Source organism: Artemia sp. Qi Xiang Cuo, chromosome 17 (assembly GCF_049724085.1).
Source record: "Artemia sp. Qi Xiang Cuo chromosome 17, ASM4972408v1, whole genome shotgun sequence".
NCBI lineage: Eukaryota > Metazoa > Arthropoda > Branchiopoda > Anostraca > Artemiidae > Artemia > Artemia sp. Qi Xiang Cuo.
The window spans coordinates 48796464-48812811 of NC_142810.1; the positions used below are offsets into that span (position 1 = coordinate 48796464).

General features: G+C 34.8%; 1 protein-coding gene across 1 annotated transcript in view; it reads right to left on the reverse strand.

The window, feature by feature from the left end:
- LOC148942293 (uncharacterized) overlaps positions 1–5029 on the reverse strand; it is a 62121-nt gene extending 57092 nt beyond the window's left edge. Inside the window, exon 1 of the mRNA XM_089103368.1 lies at positions 3808–5029. Within this exon, the coding sequence (XP_088959494.1) occupies positions 3808–4999 (1192 nt within the window). The 5' untranslated portion in view covers positions 5000–5029. The remainder of the gene's footprint in view (positions 1–3807) is intronic.
- Positions 5030–16348: the final 11319 nt, after the last annotated feature.

Here is a 16348-nt window from a genome sequence, read left to right on the forward strand (position 1 = left end):
CTTACTTACAGTTCGTTACCACGAACTGTTTGATATACCTGTTACAACAGATAAAGGAGACACAGCTTTGCCTTGGGTATTATAAGCAAGAAATTGAGTCTTAGCAGCACTAAAATTAAGTCCTTGAAGCTTAAAATTAAGTCCTTATAAGCAAGAAATTGAGTCTTAACAGCACTAAAATTAAGTCCTTGAAGCTTGAAATTAAGTCCTTATAAGCAAGAAATTGAGTCTTAGCAGCACTAAAATTAGGTCCTAGAAGCTTAAAATTAAGTCCTTATAAGCAAGAAATTGAGTCGTAGCAGCACTAAAATTAGGTCCTAGAAGCTTAAAATTAAGTCCTTATAAGCAAGAAATTGAGTCTTAGCAGCACTAAAATTAAGTCTTTGAAGCTTAAAATTAAGTCCTTATAAGCGAGAAATTGAGTCTTAGCAGCACTAAAATTAAGTCCTAAAAGCTTATAACCAGATGTCAAACAATCAAGGTTTGCCTGTAGAGTAGAAAAACTCGATCTGATAAGGAGGACATCATCTGCATGGCAAATCAAAATAATATCACAAGATCACGATAAATTTCACCATTAATCGTCCTAGTAACAGTGATCGTGAGAATGTTAAACATAATAGAACTTAAAATTGAATCTGTATATACTGCAGGATTAATATACCTTATACTGCATTCACTTTAACTTTTTTTGTTTGTATAATAATATATTATTTATGGTTACATACTAATTGATAAATTTAATGTCTTTATCTTAAAATTGGATATTTGAGTAGCTTTAATTGGTTTGAAAATGTGTTTGAGGCAGTGCAGCAGCCAAAGACACGTTTTGATGCTCAACGAAGTTTAAGAGAGAGCGACAAAAACATCTTTTTATGTAAAACGCGTTGAATTAGCACGCCACTCGAGACGCATTTTTATATACTACAAATTTAAATGGAGGGCAAAATGGAGGGGGAAAAACCGAACAATGCATTTTGAATAATTTTTACTGCCATTCAGGAATTGTTGTTTGGATTTATCTTAAGTGTCCATGTTACGGTTGGTTTAAAAATTTGCTTTTGAGCCGCTTAAGCAAAAGCAGAGAGGACCACTAAAAATTCGTCACGATAAACAAAATTCTAATAAAAACCAAAAAAAAAGGTTTCGTGAAAACTCAAACAATTTTGAAGCAAACCAAATTTTTATGAAGAGTGGAGTAATTGAGTAATTTTAGTAATTTTTTATATTTTTACGGCTATTCAGGTAATTTTTTAGGTAATTTTTACTGCTATTTAGTAATTTTTTAGTCATTTTGGGTAATTTTTACTGCTATTCAGGACCAGTTGCTTGGACAAAAATTTTTGTTTAAGCATTCGAGATACTGCAAATTGTGGCAGGTATAAAAATTTGGGTGGCCGGCGTTTACCTCCCCCCCCCCCGGAAAATACCCCCCCCCCATAGAAAATAAGACTTTCCAAATTTGAGGTTTTTTTTTATTTCCGTAGGGGAAAGGAATTTTGATACTTATGTATTATGCGCCACTCACTCAAGTTTACGCTGTGTAAAACTCGAGAACAAACCGGTTTCTTCGTTAGTTTCTTTCATCTTAGCACGAGACAAGACAAAATTACACTTCTCTATCTATCTATCTAATGCGCAGAATAATTGTACCAAACACATTTTGCATGCAGACCCGCCATACTTTACCCCCCCCCCAATATGCAAATCTATAGCCCAAAGTTATTTCTAAAGTAACGAAAAAACTTGTGTATTCTCGAAATTTAAGCAGCGTAAACTTGAGTGAGTGGTGCAAAATACACAAGTACCAAAATTTGTTCCCCCTACGGAAATAAAAAATAAAACTCCAATAAAATTCTCAAATTTGGAAAGCCTTCATTTCCACGGGGGGGGGTGTAACCAAAAATTAGTTACCCAGCCGCTTCAGGCAAAAAGCAACCTGAACATATTTTGATACATGACAGAATTTAATGGAGATTGAAGAATCGCCTTCCAGGTTAAATACATAGCAGATTTCAATTGAAAGTAGAAAAAACTTAAGAAAGTGTTTTTGGTAAATTTGTATTGTTATTCAGTGCCAAACGTTTGAACAAGGGAATTTTTATTACTTATTTTTAAGTGTTTAAGATACAACAAGAGAAAAGTTAATACCCAATGCTACATTTCTGAACTATCTTCGCGAAGATACAAAAAGACATGTTTTTGTGTGAAAAATGCGAGGGAAAACATGTAGTTTCAAACAAATTTTAAGGGAAAGCAGAAAAACTTTAAAATGTGTTTTTGGTAATTTTTACTGATATTTAGTGCCGAATATTTGAAACACGGGATTTTTTCATTTTTAAGTATTTAAGATATGACATGAAAAAAGTTGATATCAAATGCTCAATTCCTGAACTATCTTTGTCATCTATGGGGGGGGGGGGGCTAGAGGTACAGCCTCTCCGGACGGCACTCTCGGGGAGCGACAAAACAAGCTTAAATTGTAATATTTTTGGGGGAAATTTGTAATTTTTACATATTGATGGTGAGGCAGGGGGCGACAAAGTCTACAGTCGGTCAATATATATAAAATCATATTATTGAGTTAGGAATAAAGTGAATACACCATTCGATGCCTTTTTTTTATGCTTATTACGAATATAATAAGCATTTATATCGGAAATGAATTTCAGCCCCCCCCCCGATATAGGCTATACCTAACCTAACCTAACCCAACCTAACCTAACCTAGCCCTGAATTGGCCTATATAGGGGGGGGGGGCTGAAATTCATTTCCGATAGAAAAGCTTATTATATTCGTAATCAGCATAAAAAAAGGCATCGAATGGTGTATTCACTTTAGTCCTAACTCAATAATATGATTTGGTATATATTGACCCTACAGTCTACATACGTACCGAGGAATACTCAACCAATTTCTTTCCTCTAGAAAGAAATTTAAGATAATGTCTTCCATAATTCTTTCAACAACTGGGGGCATTAATGCCGAATGATCGTAACTACAGCATTTTGCTATGAACTTCCATATAAGCAATATTACCTTGACTTAAGGGTTACACTGAGATAGCCGTTTTGAAGGTAAAACAGGCTGAATTTATTCAATAAGGGTGTATTTACACTAGCTTCAATACTAGCATTTCTTTCTATGTTAACGCACCTTTTTGAGCGTATTTTTGGCTGACTTTTAAGTGAGAGATTGTCTCAATTGCTGGAATATTTTAACACAAGGTTTGTGGAGTAACTTACTAGTTTGCTTAATATGCTACTTAATGGCTTGGCTTAGCAAACTGCCTTCGTTATGTGTCCATGTTCTAGAAATTTAAAATAATTTGCGAAGACTAAGCTAACTTTACTGCGAAAAAGCCAGATTATTATTGGCACTTGTAGACTCTTAAAACACTAGAAGAAAATACTACGTCTATCTATCCCTTTAGCCTGTGCAGTTGAGATAAGAATCAGAGAAAAGATAAGAAGCAAAAATAAAATTAATAGATGCTCACCAAGGACTGGAGGAGCAGCCAATATTTTAATATAAGGTTTGTGGAGGAACTTACTAGTTTACTTAATATACTACTTAATGGCTTGGCTTAGCAAACTGCCTTTGTTATGTGTCCATGTTCTAGAAATTTAAAATAATTTGCCAAGACTGAGCTAACTTTACTGCGAAAAAGCCAGATTATTATTGGCACGTGTACACTCTTCAAACACTAGAAGAAGATACTACGTCTATCTAGTCCTTTAATCTGCGCAGTTTAAATGAGAATCAGAGGAATGATAAGAAGCAAAAATAAGATTAATAGATGCTCACCAAGGACTGGAGGAGCAGCCAAAATGTCCGTACGCACGCGCACCGTTGGTCGTTCTGGGAAACTTTGCGCCTCTTTCTTCACAAGTAGAGTGGATTCTTCAAGGTTATCGATTGGTTCTGCAACTCTAGTGGCACTATCAATCTTAAAGTTAACATTAGACGCTTCCTTTATATGAACCGCCAATGAATGGACATACAGGTCTTTGCACTGCTTGAGACAGAATCCACAGAACTGCCTTGACCCACAGGGATGATGAGCATCGTAGTGTTGTTCCATTCTTGCGTTATCGTCACAAGTAAACCAACACTCTCTTTCAGCACATATTAAAGAGCCGTGGTTTTTCAAAATGTGAAATAGGAAGCTGGTTTTCGAAGTAGTTTTGTATGTACATTTCTCGTTTATAAACTCAAGTCTAACATTACAGGTAAAATAGACTCCATTATTGCATTGTAATTTTGCAACCGAGGGAGAATGACTTTCAACAATTTCACTTTTTACTAGAGCTCTCCCTTTCATCACCTCAACTCTTTCCGCCAAGGATAGAGGAAAATTATTATTTCCTAGTTTATCTTTAGTCAGATCTTCAACAACAAAATCCTCCTCTTCGTCGCTAGTTGCATATCCATTCACTCTATAGACAGGATCCCCCACGTCTTCCAAAAAGTCTTCCCTTTCCTTTTGGGCATGCATAGCATAGGAATGATCAAAACTACCTTCGAAGTTTTCCTGTTGGATGTCATCTACGACATCGACATCAGAATCAATTCCAACAACTGGTCTCTCTTCCGTGTCTGATTTGTCATCTTGAACAGACGTTTCGGCGGCATTAAAAACCGGAGCTGGAGAAAGAGTTGGAGGGGGCCAATTAGCATCAAAAGACATCACATTAAAGGCTTCAGACTTAATACTTGATAAGCTAAATCGTGAAGGATCTTCTAAATTTGCCATTTCTCTGTCAGATATCGAAAGATCCTGATTCTGAGGGACAGCCAATACAGGACTCACTGTTCGTTTCACACAAATAATATTGGTGCTTAATGAAGGCTTAGGAATATCATTTTTATGATCCAACTGCAAAGGACCTTTCGACTCTTTATTGAAGACTTTTGCAATTTGGACGGTAGCACTAGCAATATCTGTGGTTTTTTCTTCTGGCTCGCTCAAAACGTTGCCTTGAATAGCAACCTTCATCAAACTAATACGTCTAAAAAGGTAGCACTTGGGGTGGAATTCAACATGCTTGTGGATGTTTCTCTCTGAAATCTGAAAGAACTTACAATTGACGCAGATATACCCATACAGCCAGTCATTATTAGGTTGTAGATCAGAAACGATATAGTACAACTGATCTTGGCTCGTGTGTAGCGTCCCCATATGGGTCTTCAAAAGATGATGATGAGAAATTGTGAAATTGGGGCAATATCCACATCTATACCTGTATTCGCCGGTATGAAATGTTACATGATCATAAAAATCACATATGTCTTCACATGAATAATCACAAGCTATACAAAAATACGTAACATTCTTTTGTGCACGATGTTTGAATACGTGATGAATTAGCTCGTATCTTCGGGATGATTTGAAAGTGCAGTAAATGCATTGAGTATGCTTATTAATATCGGGAATCCAATAAATGTTGAACCTCTTCATTATAGAATTAGCATATTGAGTTGGTGGGTGAACGTTCAACTGAGCCTCCTTAGCTTGTTCATCTGTAAGGGTAATATACGGTATCTCAATGTCTTTATGTTCGTTAGCATAATGGAAAACTATCTTCTTGCCGATATAATTACAGTGCTTGCACTGGAAATATTGGTCAGCAAGAGATGGTATCTCAGGATCATCACAAGTTGCTATCTCAAGAACACTTTTATCCCCATACATTGATTTCTTTCCTCTCAAAGAAAGACGTGTAGGCTGATACAAATTCCTTTTGCTCTGGACTTTCTTCTTTTTGGAATCTCGCTTTCCATCCTTCACCGAATGACTCTCCTCTGTGCAGCTTAGAGGAGTTTCACAACTTACTGGAGTTGAAATGTAAGACGAACGGTCATAATCACATTTATTGGCTTCTTCTTGAGAGGCACTGAAGACCTGATTCACTTGAACTCTGCTAGATAATACACGCTCCATTTCTTTCTTTTTTAGATCTTCTTCGATTCTAGCTCTCTGCCTGTCTTCTTTCAGCATCTTCAGGGCTTTCTCTTTTCTTGCTTTTAATTTCAAAAACAAGATCTTTTTCTTATTTCTTATTTTGATCTTCTTTAGTTTAGGCATCAGCTTATCCACTTTATCACCACTGTTTGCACGAGTATTGTCTATTGTTTCCTGTTCAGGTTGAATCAGTGCTTCAAAAATCTTTTCATTTTCGAGTTTCCGCTTTTCACATTCTTCTTTTTGCTTACGTACAAGTTCTTCAGCTTCTTTCTGCTTTTTCATCTTTTCTTCTTGCTCTCTTTTTTCTTCTTCCTTTTCCTTTTCTTTCATCTTCTTCCATTCTCCGTAACTCGTTGGATAAGACAACTGAGTATTTCCATCATTTGAATATCTAGCTGGAGTGTGACCAGAAGTAGATGAATCTTGAAGTGGGATCTCCAACAAGGTTTGTCTACGGAAATAAGAAGACTGTCGTTCAATATCATCCGTATCTAAATTTGAAGAGTATGAACAAGTGAGATTTTTGTCAGACGCTGGACTTCCTAAACGGGATTCAGGCGAAAATGAGAGAGAGTCATCAGGATAGGCATCAATCCTTCGAGCATCAGGAGGAAGCAGGGTACCAGAAGGTCTTGACCCTGTCTTCTTATCAAGAATATTAACGTTCCTACTGGGGGCCCTGAAAACAAAATAAAGAGAAAACAATGTAAGAGTCATAGAATAGAAACACAGAATAAAAACACTTTAAAAATAGTGTTTGACGTTGTTTTAAATTTCAAAGGTATATTAAATAAAAGATATTGCAAATTACTACTGTTTTTAATATATAATTGATAAACAATATATTAGTGTAAAATAAAAATCATGTAATATATACATATCTACGTGTTTCTATAAATCAGTTATAAGGGGGTTTAGTTTCCCTCCAATCATTTTTGACTATTAAAAAGGGCATCAGCCCTTTCTATTTTTTATCGAATGAGCCCTTTTCGAAGTTCCTTCGACAACTCCTTTGATACAAAGTGCCCTGGACTAAACAACAACAACATATAAAATATAATACATTATGTCCACAGCCATCTTTATTATAAACTTGTCAAGCCTTCCAATTGATTTCGACTCTTAAAAATGGCACTAGGTTTTTCCACATCCAATTAAGAGAGTCATTTTTGAGTTTCTACGACAACACTATCTATAAACACCCTGTATGCACCCAGGGTATAAATATAACTGATTATAAAATAATAATCAGTGTAATATATATATATATATATATATATATATATATATATATATATATATATATATATATATATATATATATATATATATATATATATATATATATATATATATATATATATATATATATATATATATAAGTTTATCAGATTTGTATATAAATAATTGTTTTCCTTGTTTGTAATACCATATCATCATAAGGCAGAAAAAAGGTTTATAGGCGTACAGTAAGGGCAATTGAGATGCTCAATCAGTTCTGAAAGCAATTTGACGGCAATTCGAGGCCAAAACATAATTCAAAATATGGATACGGAGACATTCCTTTTTTACCACTGGGAGAAACTAACGCATTTAGGTATTTCTTTTGTTGGGACTACCTATTTTGCGTATAATACCCCCAGTGGCATCAAAATGAAGCATCAATTTTTTTTAATCTCTGAAGCTGCTAAACTAATCTGGAAGTCTGTAAATAAGACAAGGGAAACAGGAAGCCAAAATAGTCTTTGCATGTAGACAATACTATCGGGGTTTTTCGTCTTCGAGAAAAACGATTGCACTTGTGCTGTTGCTACATTATAAGTTTTTATTCTTGCTTCTTGCTTCAAGAAAGGATAAAAATGTGAATGCATTGATTTAGTAAGCTCGGAAAGAGCTTTTTGTAAAACACACAATGAATACGGGAGGAGAAACTTTTTGTCCTCTTCAGACGAAGAGGACAAAACTTTTTGTCCTCTTGAGTTTTGGGGATGTGAGTATTTTCAAACCCTTGACCCGTCATTTGACCTTTCTTTAAGTCAAAATACATTTTAAAAATAAGGTCATTAATTCTTCATTACTGATGCTTTCAGAAATCCTCCGTGTATACTAAATTTTCTAAGTAAATTCATTAGTTAATACAGTTATGTTGGTTGTATAGAGATTTACTTTCTTTCTTTGTAGATACTTTGTAGGTAAAATAAAAACTGCTGGAAATGAAAATTATTTTGAATTGCTCGTTAGAAAGCACAAGGGGGGCTAGCCCAACTTGTTTTGTAGTAATATCTGTTCGTTGTTAAGTTTGACTTGATTGATTAGTGTAATTCCTGTTCGTTTTTATTTATTTATTGATAGCAATTTATATGTTGGTAACATCTTACGGTTGAATTATGGTTTAGCTTTATTTCTGTTTGGGTTTCATTTAATGAAGCACTTTACTTTTCTTCTTGAAAAGAGAACATTCCATTAAATAAAAATAAAGCAAAAATTTAATAATAAAAAACAATATGAAGACATAAACGATAACGCTCTGTCAATCTGAGCTCATCTGAGAAATGCCACTAGTCTGCACTTTAGGGCCGTATCAAGGACTTTTATCTTGGGGGAGGGGGAGCTAGGGGGTTACCAAAAGGATTTCTGTCAAAGGTAAAGGATTTACGAAAAAATAGATAGGAAGGGGAAAGGGTTAGGGGTTTTTACCTGCGGTTTTAGGACCGATTTACAGGTGGGATAAATAATGTTTTTTCTTTTAGAAGATGTGGTCTTTTCACTTGCATTGATAAGGCTAATTTACAGGTCAGAAAATATTGTGGGGAGAGAGGATTGATACCCCCCTCCACCTCGTGAATGTTTCCCCGCTGTATATTATAGATTCCCAGCACAGGGCAAGCTCAAGGTGATGGGTATACACATTGACGCTAGATTAAGATAAATTTTAAAAAACAAAGTTTTTCCGAGAGAAGTAAAGAGTGAAGTTGAAACTTAAAACGGACAAAAATTATTACTTCACAGTCTATTTAATATGTATTAATATAACTAGTACAAATAAACCAACTAATTATATTTCCCTACGCTTTTAGGATTATACAAAACTAGGGCTCTTCTGAAAAGACGAAAGTCAAGCATTAAAACAGGATTATTGATTTAAGAGTCAAAAATGAGCATGTAGCCTGACATTAATAAACGAATCTATAATGCTTTTCATAGTCTTACACCAGTTGTGACATCAGTAACTTTCAGTATACAGTTAAAATTATCTTAAAAATATAAGCGTAAAACTAAATGTTTTTTAATAGCCGCGAAGTAATTGAACAGTATACAGAAATATTGGATTGATTTATCAAGCAACATTTTACTCTCACCAGCTAGAATAACAACAGTGGGTAATATATAGTCTTAAATTGCAAGAAATATGGTTTAATATCCCTTGAAATGAAGATCAAATAAGACATAATATGAACTCTGGAAATCCGATTATTTCTCTCTATACAAGAGTGAATTTCAAGCAATGATAAAAATTCTAAAGCTAGTCTAGAATCCTAATACTATCAAGATGGCCTTACTTCGAACTTGTGTACAAACTAATCATTACATGTTCTTTTAATAACCAAAATAAGAGCCAGTCATTGAACTGAGTCATTGTGCAGAAGTAATACCAAATTAAACAAAAAAATAAATAAAATCCTAAAATAGATTGTAGCTTTATGTTAAATGGGATTGATCCTAAAAGGGATTGATAATATTTTGATTCTATAAAAAAGTGTTCTTAAATGGTTTGTTTTTACTGTACCAAAGCTCCTATATTATTTTGTGTTTTCAGTAAAGCGCTAGTTTTGTATAATCCTAAAAGCATAGGGAAACATTATTAGTTGATTTATTTGTATTAGTTATATAAATATATATTAAATAGGCTGTGAAGTAATCATTTTTGTCCGTTTTAAGTTTCATCTTTGCTCTTTACTTCCCTCGGAAAAACTTTGTTTTTTAAATTAATCTTTGTTCGTTTTTGATTGAGAAACAACACTGCCATGATCTTTTTAATTATACGGAATAATGTTCGTTTTAAGTTTTAATGTCACTCCTTAGTTTCAGTTGAAAACTTATTTTTAATATAATTTCTAATTATCACCGATCTAGGTGAGAAAAGGGACCTCTAAAAAATGCTGCGAAAAACCTTGACAGCTATGAAAAACTTTCAGTCTATAACATAAAGTTCATTATCCATACTTCACAAAACAAAACATGTTTTTCAGGAACGTTTGTTTTTGATGAGCAAAAAGCTATTTTTACTCGGCCGACTTCGCCTGAAAAAGCCATAATGAAGACAGGCGTTTATAAATCACCTACTGACTAGCAGAAACTAGAAGGCTACTGTAACAAAAGAAAACTGTTTAAGAGCTCATTTAAAAGCCTATATTTATGCTTAATCACTTTTTATAAATTTGACTTGATAGCACATTCCCACAAAGTGCACTTTCGGTTGTTTCACCAACTGTTTTAAATGAAATAAGTGCCTTTTCCAATGAAATGACCAAAAAAAAGTGATTTCAAAACCTTGGTAAGAGCAAAAACTAAGAGGGCAAGGACATCCCTTCTTCTCATTTACCGCCGTTAGAACTAGCACACAGGCTTCATCACAGCGTGAAGTTTGAAGGTTCAATTCAAAATTGTTGATCAATAAAGCTTAACTTTTGGTAGATGTCTAGTTGAAAAGCTTTTAGTTTTAGTTAATTTGTTTTCCCAATAATCTTTTACTTTTAATATGACTAGGCGATTTATGAAACTTACCGAGAGGGTCTGAAGGGGGAGTATATCTTATAAGCCTCCGATCTTATAAACCTCCGGTTAAGGGCTTTGGACCATAATTATTGCAATGTACTGTTTTATGCTTCCAAACTCTTTCACTTAAGAAGTGGTACCAAAAGTGTTGTTTTTAGTGCTATATGGCACTTTTGGATGGTAAAATTTATAAAAAAAAACACGTAGATATGAGAAATAGGTTTAAAATCTGCCTTCCCGGAATATGCCTTAAAAAATTAGTGCAGCACGCGTACAAAAATAATTGATTGTCTATAAAGTAATCATAAGAAGGGACAAACCACGATTGAAAAAGAATCCAAGCTGGAATCGAACGCACGATAATCTAATTTGAAGTCCAGCGATGTACTGAGAGAACCAAACATCTTGTAGGACTTTCTAGCATTTAATTCCAACAACTAATTAATTCCAAAGCTGCTGCTGGAATTTTATGGGCTGACTTTTATGGGTATAAAGGGTGACTTTTATGGTGGCGGTCTCAAACATGGAAAGGCAAAGCTAATTGAGCTCTCTGTGAATATTAATATCCAAATAATCTAATAAAAATCATTATGAACTCTTTATTTTTTTTATACTGGAAGAACAGGTAACAGAGAGGGACCTCATAAAAAAATCAAGGCAGAGATTCTTTATTTTATACGGAAATTAAGAGCTTGAGTAAGCGCTTGAAGATAGAAATACCTGATGGAATATATCTTCAGAATTTTTAGCCAATACAAATTGTAAAAAATATTCTCCCTTTTCCGAGGATACATTATTTTTATTTATTATTATTCTCTTTAATGTAGAACCTCTTAAAATCTTCTATTTTTTAAATGGCGATTATATCAAAATAAAGTTCAAATATTTTTATTTTCTAATGGGTTTCTTATGTTCACAGCCAAACAATGAACTGAATTGAATTTGTTTTAAGGTTTGTGATTAGACCCGCTTTTTAGCACTAAGATCTTACATCTAAGATCTTACATCTTTCTGCAAAGATTATCGTTTTTTAACTCATCTTTGTTCTAAGATCTTACATCTCACTGATGTTAGCAAAAAGTGTGAAGACCGCCACTGTTTTGCCATATAGAACAATGATAAGAGAACTTTGATGATCTACTCATCATTCTTCTCAGACCACTGATCAGAGCAGAATGATGAAAGATATTATCACAAAAACGACCAAAGATGTAAGATCTTTGTTCAAAGACATCTTTTGTCAGTTTTCTGACAAAAGATGTAAGATCTTAGCACATTGATGAGTGAAAAAACAGGCCTATTTGGGGCGTAAATTGTCTATTGGGCAGGAAGGAGTCTACTGTCCTCAGACCTCATTTTGCCCCCCCCCAGCTGACATTTTGCGTCCTTAGAAATCTAATCATCATTTTTCATTTTTCACTTGGTCATTTTCACTTGACTTGTAAAAAATGGCTCTAACTTTGCCCCCCCCCCCACCCAATATTGTGACGAAATTATGTCGCTGTTTATGGTCCAAGTTTTAACTACGTCCGAGTTTGTTCAAGTGCAAGTTTTAAATACCGGTATGTTATTTTTCTGCAATCCTGCAGTTTCAATGTAAAACAAAAGTTTCTCTATCAGTTCATGGCTACTGCTGCTACTACTAGTAACAATTAACTGTAACACCCAGCCACCTGAGGCCAACACAGCTGCGAACTCTCCTCCTCCATCCCAGTCTACTTAAAGCCTCCGTCTTTACATCTCCCAGGAAGTTCCCATTTCCCTCAAGTCTTTCCTTACGATATCCTCCCACCCCACCACGGACGTACTGCTTTACGCTTAGCCCTAGATGGTTGGCCGAAAAGGACAATCTTTGGCAATCTGTCATCTTTCATCGACAGATCGCGCCCTAGCCATCTTAACCTTTCTCTCATTATAACCCTAGAAAGTGGGACTGAACCACATTTTTCGTTTCTTAACATTAATTTTCAAACCTATTCTAGAACCCTGAACTCGCAAAACCTCTAAAGGTTAATTCATTTTGCTCACACTTTTAGTTTTATTCACCTACCAGATTGCATTTTTGGAATTTGCTTTTATATTTTTCATATTGAAAAATACGCTCAAAATTCGAAAAAAAACAAACGTGTGAAAATAAGAAAATTGTCCTATATTTTAAGCAAGAGAGATCATTCTCAAGGAAAAACTCCAAGTAGGTAGTGCAATGATTCTGGCTCGGTGAATGGATAGGTCTGAAACTAAGAAATCCAATGAGTATCTTGTTATTTAGATACCATTTTGTGCTGTAGACTTGTCACGAAACCGTATTTTATTTTAACTTTTTTTTTTTACATGGAGCATAAGACCTCCTTAATTCCTCCGCTAGATATGTACTGACATTTTTCTCATTTAAGACGAGGATATTAGAAGCTTCTTTGTCAATTTGTCCCCATTGAAAAAGCAGAACATGTTATTTTTCATATTAAATAAAAAGAAGATTTTGTTTCGTTTTTGAGCCACTCTTTCTGTTAAGCCCCCCCCCCCCTCCACTAAGCACTATTTAAGTTCCTATATACAATATACACTAAATATACACTTTCTTAATCATAAACTAAACATTAGAGTAAATAGTGGAGGGGCGTAGGAGGGCTGTATTCCTCCTGAAATATAGGGCAGTTTCTGTCTGTTTTAAGCTTAAGGATCGCTCTTTACTTTCATTTGAAAATACTTGGCTTTTATTTTAAATTTTTACCAGTTTTCAATATCATATTCAGGATTACCCTGGATCTGCCCTTACCCTAACACGTTGCTTTGAAATTGAGCGTTTGCATAACGATGCTTCGAAAATGAAAATCACCAACGAAAATCTAAACCTTATAATATTTTGTTTTCTTAGGAGTAAGGATGGTTTAAATACCAAAAGTAGTTTTGTAGGACCTGATTTCTTATTTATTTTGTTTCTGAGGGGTCCTTTGGACAACTGTAGCTGCTGGGGAATATTATTCATCCCTTCCCTTTTGCCCAGGTAATTCTCTGAATTTTGTGGTAACCTGTCCAATTAAGCAGAAATAATTTAATATGAAATAAAATATTTATAACGCAAAAAAATACAAGATGCAAAGTTTAGAAATACAACTTTGTACTAAAATAAGAGAAAACATCCTTTTTCAGAGGTTTGAAGAATAAATTGCTAATAACCACTTTCGTGGCTAAGAACGTAAATTAGCCGGATTTGATGTGTTTGATTTTGAGTATAAGACATAACATTTTTGTGACCGAGGTGGGTACTAATCTAGTTACAGGACTGACCTATATCTGCTTATTTTTTGGAATACCTTGGAATACTGTAAGAGCTCAAATATCTTATCGCAATGAATTGTATCCTAGTATTATTATATTTACTGTTTCTCTGGGACCATTCGTCCCCGTGGTACACATAACCAGACCTTGTATCGAGTGTTGCATAAATAAAAGTATAAATATTACATCCAAACTCTTTACAACATTATTTAAGCATCTCGATTAACTCCCAGTAGGTACGCTTCAGATAATTAGTCAGGCCAAGGCCTAAGGGCACGGTGCACGCTACCCTAGTTTTGATCGCCTTAGGACCGTAATTATACCTCTCATAATGGGCAGAATAATACCCAACATAAACCAACTTATAAAAAATGGATTTATTGTTTTATATCAAACTATTTCCATAATAATAGGGGATCTACCATCCCTTCAAAATCCGTATTACACACTTAGTCCAAACACAGTCCTATAAATAAATGGATCGTAGGGATTTATTCCATATTGATCCGCTGGAACTCACAGATAAAGTAGGACAATTTGCCCCTACACTCACTTTGAGAAGATTCAGGCACCCCTGCCCTAACAAATACATCTGGTAACTATCCGCCTCCCTTAATAGTCCGTATTAAACTACGCTGTAATGTGCGATTTGTTAGTACTGTACATACGCTGAATATGATAAAGCTATTAGTCTGGTATTGACCATTTACGTAGCTTTAAAAATTATGGGTTTTACATACCTTGACTGAGCATGAGATTCCCTTCACTTGATAAACCATTTTCAAAATTACGTTCTTTAAATTTTCCTTTTCTATTTCCAAGGATTAATCTTTACTTAACGTTCGTAACTTTGAACAGTTTGCACTTAGCTAGTCGATCTGTTGCGTCATATTTAAACTTTCATCGATTCGATTTGTTCTGGTCGGCTAGAGGTCCACATAGGTAGAGCACGGACAAAAGGAAACACAAAAGAAAGACGTTTCAATAGTTGCATCGTTTTCATTAATCAAGCTTAATCTGGCCAAGGTCAAATCCAATAATGGTCCATTCAACGCAAATAAAATAAAGAGCTCCATATATTAGTAACTTTCTAAACACTGTTTTAACTATCCGGGCTTTTTTGGGCTATTCAAAGAGGTCCTGTTCGTAAAAAAATAATACTCAACTCCACGTAGTGTTTGTCGACACTTAGCCTTTTTTCAAGCCTTGTAATCGTTTTCAAACAGTTCGTGGTAACGAACTGTAAGTAAGGAGCGACCAGGCTCAATGGTAACCGAAACTCTAGAAAACGGTATTTTGATACCAGTAAATACATCAAAATAATTAAATTTTAATGCTGATTTCAAATATATAAGCTTTATCAAGTTTAGTCCTACCCATCAAAAGTTACGCGCATGAGAAAATTTGGCTGATTTTTGAAAAAAGGGAGAAAGACCCCCTAAAAATTATAGAACCTTAATGAAAATCACACCATCAGATTTAGTGTATCAGAGAACCCTACTGTAGAGGTTTCAAGCTCCTATCTACAAAAATGTGGAATTTAGCATTTTTGCCAGAAGAAAGATCACGGGTGCGTGTTTATTTTATTTTTTTTTTCTTTTTCCCAGGGGTGATCGTATCGACCCAGTGGTCCTAGAATATCGTAGGAGGGCTCATTGGAATGGAAATTAAAAGTTATATTGCCCTTTTAAGTGACCAAAAAAATAGAGGGCAACTAGGCCCCCTCCCACGCTCATTTGTTTCCCAAAGTCACCTGATCAAAATTTTGAGACAGCCATTTTGTTCAGCATGTTCGAAAATATTATAAGTATGTCTTTTAGGATTACTTAATACCCCGAATAACCCGGGGGGAGGGCTGAAAGTTATGAACTCTACCCAATATTAACATATAGTATTGGTTATTGGGAAGTATACAGACGTTTTCAGGGGAGATTTTTTCTGGTAGTGGGGGGGGGAGTTGGTCGGGGGTTATATGGGAGGATATATCCATGAAGGAAGTTTTCATGGGGGAAGGGACATTGCTATGAAGGGGACGCCGGACTTCCCAGCATTATTTAAAAAAAGATCAGAAATTATACATAAAAAAACAAGTTTTCAGCTGAAAGTAAGGAGCAATATCAAAACTTATAACGACAGAAAACATTACGTATATGATAGGGTTCATCCCCTAGTCAATACCTCACTCTTTAAGCCAAAGATTATTTAGTACTTTCGTAAGAGCTATTTATTCTAATTAACGGCATTTGTGATTAAGGGGTCATTTTTAAAGAATTGGAACAAAATTCGAACTTTAGCTTAAAGAGCAAGGTATTGACTAGGGGGCAA